The 14,965-nt window shown below is 44.5% G+C and overlaps 1 protein-coding gene across 4 annotated transcripts in view; it reads right to left on the bottom strand.

The window, feature by feature from the left end:
• MYO5C (myosin VC) overlaps positions 1-14,965 on the bottom strand; it is a 53,319-nt gene that overhangs the window by 22,877 nt on the left and 15,477 nt on the right. For all 4 annotated transcript variants that reach the window (XR_014557917.1, XM_083712406.1, XM_083712407.1 and 1 more), the window contains 13 exons: positions 14,591-14,731; positions 13,237-13,362; positions 12,285-12,368; positions 11,350-11,484; positions 10,220-10,317; positions 9,763-9,849; positions 9,567-9,678; positions 9,147-9,358; positions 5,915-6,080; positions 4,734-4,880; positions 3,939-4,103; positions 2,348-2,441; positions 1,529-1,592 (listed from right to left, as the gene is read on the bottom strand). Coding sequence is in view for 3 of the 4 variants with exons in the window: in XM_083712406.1 (XP_083568532.1) it covers positions 1,529-1,592; positions 2,348-2,441; positions 3,939-4,103; positions 4,734-4,880; positions 5,915-6,080; positions 9,147-9,358; positions 9,567-9,678; positions 9,763-9,849; positions 10,220-10,317; positions 11,350-11,484; positions 12,285-12,368; positions 13,237-13,362; positions 14,591-14,731 (1,631 nt within the window). In the remaining variant the exon portion in view is untranslated. The remainder of the gene's footprint in view (positions 1-1,528; positions 1,593-2,347; positions 2,442-3,938; positions 4,104-4,733; positions 4,881-5,914; positions 6,081-9,146; positions 9,359-9,566; positions 9,679-9,762; positions 9,850-10,219; positions 10,318-11,349; positions 11,485-12,284; positions 12,369-13,236; positions 13,363-14,590; positions 14,732-14,965) is intronic.

Below are 14,965 nucleotides of genomic sequence, written 5' to 3'. Positions count from 1 at the left end.
GATATTTATTATAAACAACAGCATATTTATATGCAACCAAATACACAGAGACATGGCATACAAAGAGAGGTGCACACACATATACACAGCCTAGCCATAAACTTTCCCAACTCCCCTGCCTCCCACATAGCCTATTGAATAACACGGGAACCCTTCCTGAACACCATGGGATGAAATGCAGCTAGTGAATGGAAGCTTCCCAAATTAGGTAGATGTACCCTCTATGAAGTGGACACGGGTGGTGCTGTGGGTTAAACCACAGAGCCTAGGACTTACCGATCAGAAGGTCGGTGGTTCAAATCCCCACAATGAGGAGATTTGACCGTTGCTCGGTCCCTGCTCCTGCCCACCTAGCAGTTTGAAAGCACGTCAAAGTGCAAGTAGATAAATAGGTACCACTCCGGCGGGAAGGTAAACGGCGTTTCCAGGCACTGCTCTGGTTCGCCAGAAGCGGCTTAGTCATACTGGCCACATGACCCGGAAGCTGTCTGCGGAAAAACGCCACCTCCCTCGGCCTAGAGAGCAAGATGAGCGCCACAACCCCAGAGTCGTCCGCGACTGGCCCTAATGGTCAGGGGTCCCTTTACCTTTACTCTCTATGAACAGAGCTCAATTAAGAAGCCACTTTCCAATTATGGAACTGCTTTTGGTACTGTTTTGGGGAGACAGCGGGGTGGGCAGGTGTGGAGGACTCCCTGGTCCTGAATGGGTAACTGTGCCCCTGAAGGACCAGGTGTGCAGCGTGGGAGTCATTTTGGACTCACGGCTGTCCATGGAGGCGCAGCTCAATTCTGTGTCCAGGGCAGCTCCATCTGGTATGCAGGCTGAGACCCTACCTGCCCGCAGACTGTCTTGCCAGAGTGGTGCATGCTCTAGTTGTCTCCTGCTTAGACTACTGCAATGCACTCTACCTTTGAAGGTGACCTGGAAACTACAACTGATCCAGAATGAGGCAGCAAGACTGGTGACTGGGAGTGGCCACCGGGACCATGCAACACCAGTCTTCTAAGACATGTGAAAGCAGCCCTATTTAGGGAAGTTCTTAATGCTTGATGTTTTATCATGTTTTTAATATTCTGTTGGGAGCTGCCCAGAGTGGCTGGGGAAACCCAGCCAGGTGGGCAGGGTATAAATAATAAAATTATTATTATTATTGGTGATTCATCCCTCTGCCAGCAACACCCCATTCTACCCTAGTTAGGCGAGCCCCTGGCTCTTTTGGAGATACTTTTCCAAGGACCTAGAGCATAGGAAAACACCTTGTACAAACTTCCATTAGGATCCAAGTCATCTAGATTCTTTGGGTTATATCCCTTGTCAGGCTCAAGAGCAAATCCACTGAAATTAATGGGCTAACTTAGATCTGGTAATTTCAGTGGGCCAACTCTGATTAAAGCTTAGCTGAATACAACCATCTGTTTATTATATGGGTATATAAATAAATAAAAATTTAATTCCTTTACAGTTCAAGCAAAATCAGACAATGTACTAAAACAGTACTTTATAGTCACAAGTTAACATTTCATACATCCGTTGCCTTTCTCCTTTTTGAACGTCGGCGAAGAGCTGTGTTGTCAGGTCATCCATTTTCTCTGCAGAGAGACAATGTTTGCTTTTTAAAAAAATGTATGCAAAATAAATCCATGAAATCATTAAACACACACATAAGTTAGATAATAATAAGCAGATTTTTAGAGAGTTTTAACTGTAAATGGATAATTTCGCATAGAAATCAACACAAGATAGGACAGATGTCATGGAAGGTTTGAGGAGCCAGAATGCTGTTTACTCTAAACTTAATTTTCAGGTTAGGCACCATATTGCAAATGATAAGTGAAATAAACATCCAGATCCTAAGGATCTTGACTGGTGTATCTGCCAGCAACTTTGGCACAAAGCCCTAAAATGGTAGCATAATATCATGGGGGTACAGTCTATCTGGAAATTATATTGTATAGCTCCCATTCCTTTCAATAGGCTTGCTCAAGAGAACTCTGTGGTGGATTGTGACCACAGACCAAGTCTGTAATGGCTGGCTATTATTATTAAGTAGTTGGGCAGGATTCAATGCACCAGTGTTTATTTGGGGGCACAGCAAATTCCACTGCCCTCTGGCCATATTTTGTTCATCATTGGAAAGTCACTCTTTCTGCCTCTGGTTCGTTGCTAGGAAGAAGCGCCACAAATCTGAGGCACAAGAAATGTTCCAAAAGGAGCAGAACCCAGTTTAACTGAAAACACGAAAGTGATAGCATGCCTTCCTCAGGGGCAATATTTTAATGCTCCTTTTCTGCTTGCCACAATGAAGCTAACAAAACTAATGGATATGTGATCTGAATCACTTCACCTTTCATTTCCTCATTCTTCTCTTTAAGTTCCTTCTCTAGTTGCTTCTTCTGCTCCTGCAGCTCTGAGTTGCGGTTTTCAAGTTTTGACACCTTCTGCAAGGCAAAAGAAATGGCGGGACAAAAAGTGTTAAAAAACACATACTACAGTGGTACCTCGGGTTAAGTACTTAATTCGTTCCGGAGGTCCGTACTTAACCTGAAACTGTTCTTAACCTGAAGCACCACTTTAGCTAATGGGGCCTCCTGCTGCTGCTGTGCCACCGGAGCATGATTTCTGTTCTCATCCTGAAGCAAAGTTCTTAACCTGAAGCACTATTTCTGGGTTAGCAGAGTCTGGAACCTGAAGCGTATGTAACCCGAGGTACCACTGTATATCTTTTAGGGGACGCGGCTGGCGCTGTGGGTTAAACCACAGAGCCTAGGACTTGCCGATCAGAAGGTCGGCAGTTTGAATCCCCGCGACGGGGTGAGCGCCCATTGCTCGGTCCCAGCTCCTGCCAACCTAGCAGTCCAAAAGCACGTCAAAATGCAAGTAGATAAATAGGTACCGCTCCAGCGGGAAGGTAAACGGCATTTCCGTGTGCTGCTCTGGTTCGCCAGAAGCGGCTTAGCCATGCTGGCCACATGACCTGGAAGCTGTCTGTGGACAAACGCCGGCTCCCTCGGCCAATAAAGTGAGATGAGCGCCGCAACCCCAGAGTCAGTCATGACTGGACCTAATGGTCAAGGGTCCCTTTACCCTTTACCTTTTATATCCTTTAGAGCACTCATGGATTTCAGTTAATGCATGATTACTCCAAAGCACATCATCATTCCCAACCCCAGACCCGCTTGTTGTCACAGTAATTCTTGAGATGCTACTTTATTGGCGAAGCTCACATGTAGCACTAAACTACATGTACGAGCATGGTGCTGATAACACCAAGGTTTCAGGTTCGATCCCCATAAGGGACAGCTGGGTACTCCTGCATTGCAAGGGGTTGGTCCAGATGACCCTCAGGGTCCCTTCCAAGTCTATAAATCTATGATTCAAGCTGGAGCAACGCTGAGCAAATTGAGAGTTCAGTAGCATATAGTTCCACTTTCCCTTAATCTCAGCATGGTATTATGAATGAATCAAAGCTTGTGACTGACCACAAACTCTAGTTAAACCAGCTGTTTGACATTCATTAACTAATTGGTTGAAGGTGGGTCATTTGAAGCTGGCACAGTGTGGATCCTCCTCTTTGCCAGCCCTATGCTTGGAAAGCATTGAGCACAGGGCATGCAAAGCGCTTTGCATAAGACTTCCTAAACACCTGACAACCAGCTGGCTGCTGCTGGGCATTGACGAAGTGCTGCACAAAGTGCTTTGCAAACCCTGTGCTCAGTGCTTCCCAAGCACCAAGCATAGCATCAGCAAAAACTGCTTTCTGTAAGAACCGGCCACACAATCAAGTTCCCCACAGCGAACTTAAGGCGTTAGGTCAGGTGGGTCTGCTTTGGGAAAACAACCTTGTGGCCCAGATTTGGCCCACATGCAGGAAGTTCCGCAGCTCTGATTTAGCATTACATGCAAACAGAACCACTGTAAGCCCCATAAAGAGTAACCTGTTCGTAGTCTTCTCTATGCTTCTTCTCTTTTTCTTCCGACATTTTCTTTTGCGCAGCTAATTTTTCAAGATCCAGCTGAAGCTTTTGAATTGTTTCTATACCATTGGAGTGATTTGAGGCTAGAGTGGTCAATCTTTCCAACAGAACATTATTCTCCTTATTCTAAAATAAATATAAAATCAGCATTGGAGGAGGCAAAGTATTACAGGGTTGTAAAAAACGTAGAGCTAGGTCAAAGTCACTTAGCGGTATACTTGTTGTGCTGGCAGAAATTGATGTGCAACGGAAAACAAGGGATTCCTTTGCTGTTCAACCTTTAAACTCTGCAATCTCCGAGCACGATAGCTCTTATGCCAGAGGGCAGACAACGTTGGATACAACCCTAGAGTAGCTGCTTTGTTTTACCACTGGTAAAATAAACATGCCCCGTTCAAAACTGAAATCCAAAAGATTTAACTCCCCCCCCCCCAAAAAAAATGACAGAAATGTCTTAAAACAGACAGAAGCAGCAAAAAAATAATAATAAGCACACCAGCAATCAAATGGTCTGGCAAACAAACCTCTTTTCATTAGACACTGAGATGGCAATATTATTGGCAGAAGATAAGTATCTTTGTAGGGCAGGGAACTAGCATTAGAAGATGGTCACAAATGGATAGGGGTGGCCAAATTAAAAGAATGAAATATCCTGCCCACAGGATCAATCATCAATTAGTTTAGGTAATGAAACTTTTTATTTGAGTAAAATGCACATAAAATTAATGCAAAACATTAATAAACACTTTTAATTACCTGGTCTTCTAGTTTTTTCTGCAGCCGCTGTACCCTGTATGAAAGTTGGATGTTCAATACAAAACGGCGAATGCTCTGGAATCTGCGTCTAGCAAGCCAGGCTCGAGCATATTTTTGGAGGACCAAAGCCTTCTGTTCTTCAACCATCTTTATAAGAAATTAGAGGGAACAGCTAGTAGTTTAACAATAGCTCAGGGAATTTCTTATCACTTGACAAATATGCACTGAAGACTTCAGCAAAGTATCATCAAGCAGATACAGTCGTACCTTGGTTCTCGAATTTAATCCATTCCGGGAGTCCATTCAACTCCCGAAACGGTTCGGAACCCAAGGCATGGCTTCTGATTGGCTGCAGGAGCTTCGGAAGCCACATCAGACGTTTGGCTTCCAAAAAACGTTTGCAAACCAGAACACTCACTTCCGGGTTTGTGACATTCAGGAGCCAATTTGTTAGGCAACTAAGGCGTTCGACTAACAAGGTACCGCTGTATAACCAGAATGTACACAGGCAGAAATCCTCAAGCAGTCACTGTACGGTGAACAACGAAGATGCCACAACCCTACTGGCCAAACGCAGCTTAGAATTCCTCACTGCTACTTCCTCACCTGCTTGTCACATGGCACATGGTGGTATAAAAACACAGACCATGTGTCACTGTAGAAGAACTCTGACTTACTAGTTCATTCACACACACACACCATAAAGAAGGCTGTGCATAATAATTATAGCGCTGCTATACAGGGTTCCACGGGGTTCAAAGTGCTTCGACATAAATTATCTCAGTAATTCTTACAAAAGCTCTATAATTAGAATGTAGGTCAATATTACTATTATTTACTATTATTCCCATATGCTAACTGGGAGGCTGAGTTGAGGAGACCATTGTTTCTTGTGGGAGGTGCAATGTGAACTGGGGACTTCCTGGTTCACAGCTAACGCTCGTAGCTATCACGGTATAGCATGCTAATTTGGGTACTAGTGGTGGAGTTTCTCTGACCAACACATAAAAGTACTGAGAATTCAGGGCGGTGAAGCTGAGGACAGGCTTCATATAGCAATTCTGCACTGATAATTCAAGAAATATACATGTTATAAAAGAAGCTGCCCTATCAGACGTACATATTTACTTCTTCACTGAACAGGAAACTAATATATAGATTATTTGGTGAATTATTTGTACCTTTCTGTATTTCCTCCTTGCCAGAAAGCCTCGAGTAAAAGCTTGGATTGTCAAAACAGCCACACGGATAAGATGGCAAAGCCTACGTACTAGATATCCCCGGCAGTACTTCTGGATAATGATAGCTGCCCATGCTTCTTTCAAGGCTCTTGCAGTTATAGCTTGTCTGAAGAGAAATTAAATTATCCTTAGTATTTGTGTCATCGCTTGGTGGTAACAGCTACACAGTGGTAAGAGCACACAGAAGGTTGCAGGTTCAATCCCCGAACCCTCCTTTCTAAAATCTTGAAGAGCCACCATCAATCAACTGTAGCCAACGGTGAGCTACAGTTCAGGGACAATTGTCATGACCCCTGTATTCAGCAGTGATCTGGACACAGGGACTGAGGCTGTGGGGACACCAGATGAGGAGCTGGAGCTGCGTTAGGGCTCAGAGAAGACAGTGGAAGATGGGGAGACCATTAAGCCTGAGGCAGTTGGCTAAGAACTCCCCAAGGAACCTCCCAGAACCTCCTAAGATCTTGGACCTTCACAGGAACCTTCCCCTAAGCCTGAAAAAGCACCACGAACATCCGCAGTTTGGCAGCGCACCAAGAGAGAGCCTATGGAATTGCACAAATGTAGCTGCAAAACCCAAAGGTGATCTTCCTTTAAAGTGTAAAAAGGTAAAGGTAAAGGTACCCCTGCCCGTACGGGCCAGTCTTGACAGACTCTGGGGTTGTGCGCCCATCTCACTTAAGAGGCCAGGGGCCAGCGCTGTCCGGAGACACTTCCGGGTCACGTGGCCAGCGTGACATCGCTGCTCTGGCGAGCCAGAGCCGCACACGGAAACGCCGTTTACCTTCCCGCTAGAAAGCGGTCCCTATTTATCTACTTGCACCCGGAGGTGCTTTCGAACTGCTAGGTTGGCAGGCGCTGGGACCGAGCAGCGGGAGCGCACCCCGCCGCAGGGATTCGAACCGCCGACCTTTCGATCGGCAAGTCCTAGGCGCTGAGGCTTTAACCCACAGCGCCACCTGCGTCCCTACACTTTAAAGTGTAGAATATCTCAATTTCTCACAACCTGAAAACACTTTTAAAAGAATTTTTTGGACTGAAACTGTTGACAAACCTTTTACCACAAAATGATAGAATCACCGGGAGCCAGATAAAATTCCTTCAGGGACAGAATCCAACCCACTTACCACCAATTGGCCCTCATGGTTCTAGACCAGAAATGAGGGATATCCAGCTTGGGGGCTTAATCAGGCTTGCCAGACCATTTTGGGCAAACCTTCAAGCCACAGCTTGCAGGAAGAAGAACTGAAAACTCACTGGAATGTGCTACTGAATCTTCCTTTGCAGCCAAAAGTTGAGGGCCTTTTTCTTTGCAGCCTATGGTGACAACTTTTGGCTGTAAAGCACACCTAGTGTGTTCCTGATTCCTCTTTTGCATCCTGATCTGTACCTGCAAAAGGAGAATGTACTGTTGTATCTCTGGCTTGAACTCAAGCCTGGTAGCAAAGGAAAAGTCTTTTGCAGGAGGATTTCATAGGAACAGAGGAAGCTGTGTTATGGAGTCAGACCATTAGTGTCAACGATGGAAACCATGGGGAAAGCGGCAAGGCCATCGATAGCTCCAGGTGAGCAACAAGGTTGGGAGCAGACTGAGGACATTTACTCCTCCGTCTCCAGACTGCTTCATCCAGGCTCCACCCCCTTGAAAGAACCTCAGGACCAACCCTCCAGCCTGAAGATGGGCACTCCTTCAATCTGCTCCACAACTATGAAGGTGCTACTGGATGGCAGCAACTTCACTGCAGAGCCAGATCTACCCATGAGGGTCAGATTCTGCAATAAAATGCATGGCTGGCTCCCAGATTACTGTCTGGAAAACAGACTGGCCCCATGACTATACCAGTTGATCATGTAGGCATAGAGAAACATTGCTTGTCCCAAAGATTGGGACTCACAGCTGTCCATGGAGGCACAGGTCAATTCTGTGTCCAGGGCAGCTGTCTACCAGATCCATCTGGTATGCAGGCCGAGACTCTATCTGCCTGCAGACTGTCTTGCCAGAGTGGTGCATGCTCTAGTTATTTCCCGTTTGGACTACTGCAATGCGCTCTATGTGGGGCTACCTTTGAAGGTGACCCGGAAACTACAACTAATCCGGAAGAAGAAGAAGAAGAAGAAGAAGAAGAAGAAGAGGAGGAGGAGGAGGAGGAGGAGGAGGAGGAAGAGTAGTAGTAGTAGTAGTAGTAGTTTGGATTTGATATCCCGCTTTATCACTACCCAAAGGAGTCTCAAAGCGGCTATCATTCTCCTTTCCCTTCCTCCCCCACAACTAACACTCTGTGAGGTGAGTGGGGCTGAGAGACTTCAGAGAAGTGTGACTAGCCCAAGGTCACCCAGCAGCTGCATGTGGAGGAGCGGAGACACGAACCCAGTTCACTAGATTATGAGTCTACCGCTCTTAACCACTACACCACACTGGCAGCTAGACTGGTGACTGTGAGTGGCCACCGAGACCATATAACACCAGTCCTGAAAGACCTACATTGGCCCCCAGTATGTTTCTGAGCACAATTCGAAGTGTTGCTACTGACCTTTAAAGCCCTAAATGGCCTCGGCCCAGTATACCTGAAGGAGCATCTTCATCCCCATCGTTCAGCCCAGACACTGAGGTCCAGCTCTGAGGACCTTCTGGTGGTTCCCTCACTGCGAGAAGTGAAGCTACATGGAACCAGGCAGAGGGCCTTCTCAGTAGTGGTGCCCACCCTGTGGAACGCCCTCCCATCAGATGTCAGGGAAATAAACAACTATCTGACTTTTAGAAGACATCTGAAGGCAGCTCTGCTTAGGGATTTTTTTAATGTTTGAGGTTGTATCGCTTTATTATTATTAATATTAATATTCTGTTGAGCACTGCCCAGAGTAGCTGGGGAAACCCAGCCAGATGGGCGGGGTATAAATAATAAATTATTCTTATTGCTTCAGCACACCAACAGGACAGCGGTTCCCACTTCCCATGTAGAAGATGATAAGGCACCCTTTTGGAGCTAGCCAAATGCATCTGAAACCTCTTCTAGAAGCATTCTGTTAGATTTCATATCTGTAGATATGAAAATGGGAACTTCTCCTACAAATAGATAGACATGAATCCCAGGCATTATCCCAGTCCTTCCACATATTTACATTCTTCAGAAAAAAAATTAAACAAACCCCTGACTAGGTTAGTCCCTGAAATTACCGTACAGTCCGTTGTCCTCGGAAGTACTGCTGTATTATAACTGCTGCTTGTCTGATATGGAGGAATTTCTTCCGCTGCAGCCAACCTCGGGCATTCTTCTGAATCACAATACATGCTTGCCTCAACTTATCTGACCGTAATTTTTCCAGATAAGCAACCTGCCCTGCTCTGAAGAAAATTTTTGTTCTACCAAACTGGTATTGGGTTGGATCCTGGGAGAAACAAAAAAAGGCTTTGTTAAATATATTTCAAATCTATTGAAACATAATACAAATGTTTAATTCTAGCCGTCATGAAGGAAAAGTACAATATTGAGACCAAGAATGAATTTTCATTTACAGATGACAAATGAATTCTGGGTGATTAAATATGAATGGAAGCCTGTCACCTTGGATAACTGATTGTTACAAAACCTCTGACCTCAATGAGCCGCTGCAAAACAATCTTGCAAATTTGTTTCTTGTCAGTAAGAGAGAGTTCATGCTGAGACATGAGAATCCTGTAACGGCTGTAAAACTCAATGTAAGTCCACCTATAAAATAAAAATAGCAGGTGGACTAGTGAATTAAATTGTTATAAATCAAAATCACTGAAACCCGCAGCGATTGTTACATACCTAGATGGGTAACTTTGAGCACTAATCCGAATTGTTTCTAAAACACCACAAGCTCGCAACTGCTGAACCACTCTTTTAGAATCAAACCTATGGGAGTCAAATGAAACAGTTATTTCCTGCCATTTTTATGAATGATTAAGTCCTTTATAGCCTATATATCATGATGGGTTATTTTAACAGATGAAGTGAAGTTTCTATGTAATAATTTTTATTTTTATAATAATTATTTTTTTTAAGCCCCATTTCAGCAAGGGGTAAGTTATGAAAAATAACTTATGTTAAGTTACAAAATTTTATGGAAAGTAGATTTCCTATTCATACCACTTTAAAAGCAACAATTAAAAAAGGGAGGACTTTGCCTAATAAACAATTGGCATGCAGAACACTATTCATCTTCAGTGTATTAATGAAACACATCTCTGTTAAAGCAAAGAGTATATTTCAATTGAATACTCACTCAAACGCTAGCTTCTGATCATTTGGCTTGATGCATCGCACATAGTGAGGTGTGGTTGCATTAAGTGTCTCCATTAGTAAATATAAGGAAGTACGAAACTAGAAAATAGTAAAACACTGACTGCTTTAACCTTCAGAACGAAACAACAAAGCAATACTGACTTGAGAAGGGGCATTCTGACAGACAAAAATATATACCACAAAACTCTGAGAGCATTCCACTGAATATTTACAAACTAGGAAAGAGTTGGTAAACTTGAGTGAAAAAGTGGGGGGGGCATTTTGTATTCTCTCTATCATCCCCTTGATATCTCCCTCTTGCTTAAGCCTCTCCCAGTGCCATGTATACTGCCTTCAGCTTCTTGAAAGAAAGATGGAATACAGGCCTGTCCCACTAATGTGCACAGGGGCAGAGGAAGGGGGGTGCGGTGGGTGCGATGCGCCCCGGGGGGTGACAAAATGCCGGGCGGCACTCACTGCGGGGCCTGCAGTGCGCCCAAGCCATGCATCTCTCCTGGGAGTGAAGCAGTGGCTGCCCAAATGGTCCACCTGCTGCATCCCCCCAAGCTGTAGAGTGGCTGAGTGAGAGGAGGCAGGCAGACTCTGTAGGTGCGCCCCACGGTGCGCCTCGCCCTGCCCCTGGGCGCGCCGCCCTAGGCGCCTGAGCGGCTTCCTCTGCTGCTGGATGTGCAACCAGCTTTTGTTACAGGAAACCAGGCAGAGGGCCTTCTCGGTAGTGGCGCCCGCCCTGTGGAACGCCCTCCCATCAGATGTCAAAGCGATAAATAACTACCTGACATTCAGAAGACATCTGAAGGCAGCCCTGTTCAGGGAAGTTTTTAATATGTGACATTTTAGTGTATTTTTCATCTTTGTTGGAAGTCGCCCAGAGGAAACCCAGCCAGATGGGCGGGGTACAAATAATAAATTATTATTATTATTATTATTATTGGACCCGGAAGAGAGCAGAACAGGGGGGCTGGGGAAACAGGGGCATAACGGGGCAGAGTGGGCTCATGCGTGCTCTGCCAACGCGTACAGGGGCCAGGAACAGAACCCCCATGCAAAAGGGTTGCCGCCTGTATAAATGTACTAATAGCTCATCAGCCATTAAGAGGAATCTAAAAATACCTTATTGCCAACCGTTGTACGGAACTGCTTATTAGGTGGCTTGATCACTGTTTTCGCAGACTTAACTTTGATCACTGAGCTGAATGGGGAGACAGGTACTGGATTGTCTTGAAAAAAGTTTGCACATAGTCGAAACTAAAAAGAAACAACAGTTACATGTGATGGTTATTACATACCGTGTTTTTCGCTCTATAGGATGCACTTTTCCCCCTCCAAAAATGAAGGGGAAATGTGTGTGCGTCCATTGGAGCGAATGCAGTCTTTCACTGAAGCCTGGAGAGTGAGAGGGGTAGGTGCGCACCGACCCCTCTCGCTCTCCAGGCTTCAGGCAGCTATCCGCAAGCCTTCTGAGTGCGGCGGAAGTTCCTGCCGGGCTCCGAAGGCTTGCAGATAGCAGCCTGAAGCCTGGGGAGCACAGCACCAACTCCCACTGCGCTCCCGGGCTTCAGGCAGCTATCCGCAAGCCTTCGGCCTCCGAAGGCTTGCGGATAGCAGCCTGTTCTGGGGGCTGGGGTCGGGGGAAGCTCGGACTTCCCCCGTCCTCAGCCCCGCAAGCTCTGGGAGCGGTGGTGAGGTTGCGCACAATCTTGCTGCCGCTCCTGGACCTGTTCTGGGGTGGGGGAAGCTCGGGCTGGGGGGGAATATTTCCCCCCCCCTTTATTTCCCTCCCTAAAAACTAGGTGCGCCCTATGGTCCGGTGCGCCCTATGGAGCGAAAAATACGGTACATTCATTTGTTACTAATAGGAAAGGTGACTATAAATAGAAAACATGTTTAGAAAGAATATCTAAATAGAAACAAGAACTTGCATCTAGGCTGCCATTTTATCTATTTCAAGAATGTAATAATAGATGAGAGCATCTTTTTAAATACTATATGACAGCAGATGTACCAGTTTCATTAGTAGGAAGGAACAGAACAGGTTATTTACAAACCTTGCTGCTTCGTAAGATTTCAATTAATACTTCATATACCGTGTCTCTATTTTTTTCCAAAAATCCATCACTTTTATACTCCACCTGCGTGAGAAAGGTGAAATCAACAATTGCTAAGAAACATGTAAAGCTATATAGAAACAACATACTTTTTTTCAGTTCCCAAGCTGATAAAAGGCCACATCCACATCCATAGCTTCATTAACAGAAAATAAGACTTAGGAAGTTGCCTAAGCTATAACACAAAGACCTTAGCTCTGACTGCCAACCTTTTTCATCCACGAAAGTTGCAATATTGCCAGATCCAGCAATTCCAAATTCCTGACATAGCAGCGCATTCACCCACCATGAATACTTGGATCTGTCTTTTATTTTATTTTATTTTATTTTAATATACTACCCTTCATCTGAAGCTCACACGCCAGTTTACAGTATAGGGAATTCAAACCTACTTAATATAATCAGTAGGAATTACATAGCTGAGAAATCTATACTAAACTGTTTTTGAGCCAACTATACGCAAAGCAAAATAGCAAGATATATTTCCATCTGTATCATCATCATTTACGTATTCTTTAAATCCTGGGTTAGAAGCAGGCCCTGATTAGCATTAACCAGAGTTAGCATTTGCAGAAATAACATCAAAGCCTGCTTCCAGGTGAAGGGAGGAAGGAGTCAGAACACCATCCCACAATAGCCCATTCCTGTAATCTTAAACTTGGTTACAGGCTGGGGAGCACTGCATCCACATTTACATCTATAATTCATATTGTCAATTGTTTTGTCTTTGTAAATCAGAAGGTAACTAAAGCAAACAGCTTCATTTTCCAGAATGTTTGCTGTATACTTCATAGGCAAACACATTCATTAGATTATAGAGGATATTTTACACTCTAAACATTATATCCAGACATGGGAAGGTTGCAGCACCTGGGCAAGAGGAATGCCTTACCTTATCAGCAAAGTGCTGGATTATAAAAGAAGAGTTTGACATTCTTGGCTCTTCAAAGAGGGGATTCTTGTTTGCAAAATTGTTATATAACTTAAGGAGCCAGTTTTCATCAGTTCCTTGAGGTAACTGCAAAAAAAAAAGTGAAACGCGATGTGCAAAATAACTTTAGCCAATTATTCAGTTAACGGGGCTGCTGTTTTGCAAGGCAAAAGTGATTTCAAGCTGGGTGCCCCAGTAGCAGCACCCAAGCATCTTACTTTCTGAACTACTGTGGTAGCTTCCCAGAGGAAGGAGCTAAGCTCCACTGCTGCAAATGGTCAGCTTATCAGGTCAGCAGGGGTCATTTCACATTGTCCTACAAAACCTGTGACTGTTGGCTTGGCTTCACAGTGTAAGCAACCTCAGGCACAGACTGAACCCTGAAATTGCCTACCCCTGCACACTTCCTGCATTGCCTGCTACTTTCCCAATTCACTTCCAAACTTCTGGCCCTGACATGGCCTATAGGCTAGCGTGCGTATAGTACCTTATAGAGACCCTCTAAGTGTCCCTATTTTCCAAGGACAGTCCTGGATTTACAGAAGCCATCCTGGTTTCTAATTTGATCCCAGAATGTCCTGCTTATCCTTAGGACATCTATATTTTCATCAGAGAAATGTTGGAGGGTATGGAGTTATGCGACCCCTGAGCCAAGGAGATAAGTAACTACACAACCTTTAGAAGACATCTGAAGGCAGCACTGTACAGCTGTACCTTGGAAGTCAAACAGCTTAGTTCCTGAACGTTTTGGCTCCTGAACGTTGCAAACCCAGAAGTGACTGTTCCAGTTTGTGAACTATTTTTGGAAGCCGAACGTCCAATTGGGCTTCCACGGCTTCCGATTGGCTGCAGGAGCTTCCCGCAGCCAATCAGAAGCTACGCTTTGGTTTTCAAACATTTTGGAAGTCGAATGGACTTCCAGAATGGATTCCGTTCAACTTCAAAGGTACAACTGTATAGAGAAGTTTTTTAAAATGTTTAATTATGTTTTTATATATGTTGGAAGCCACCCAGTGTGGCTGGGGCAACCCAGGCAGGGTATAAATAATAAACTTAGGCTGATGGAATAGAACATCCCTATTTTCATCAGAGAAATGTTGGAGGGTATGCCTTTTACTTGAGAGTATGCCAGCACAAGTATAAAGAATCTTATTAAAAAGAAATATTTGAACTCTTTCTTACATTAATGAGACGTCTTGCCGACGTGGCTGCATAAATGTTGCGTAAAGAGGAGAAAAGAAGAAAATAAAGCAAAGATGTAGGTCTACAGCAACTATACTGAGAACAGCAAAATAAAAACAGAATAAAAACTTACCAGGCACTCTTCATCCAGAAGCTCTAAAATGCCCATTTTAGCTTCAATAAGATCAATGACTGGTTGGTTGTCATAAAAGTCAATGAGCGTCCATGGGATATTTTCTTTCATATATTCTTCTTGTTCAAGTTTAAAGACATGCTAATAATGACATTGTCAGATACGGTCACAACAAAATCAGGGCAGCAAAGGAAAACTTGAGGATAGACTCTTATGTAACATGTTTGGTTCAGAAGCTGGAGCAGGTGCAGAACACTGCAGACAGGTTGCTATCAAGCATTGGCTATTGACAATGTATAATGCCTGTGTTGAAGGAGCTACCAAGCTATCTTCAAGAAAGACAAAGATTTTTAGATGCAAAACAAATGAACAAAA

The sequence above is a fragment of the Podarcis gaigeae genome (assembly GCF_964106915.1).
Source record: "Podarcis gaigeae genome assembly, chromosome: 14".
Lineage (NCBI taxonomy): Eukaryota > Metazoa > Chordata > Lepidosauria > Squamata > Lacertidae > Podarcis > Podarcis gaigeae.
Note: the sequence above shows the minus strand (reverse complement) of the source record. Positions and strands in the feature narration are given on the sequence as shown.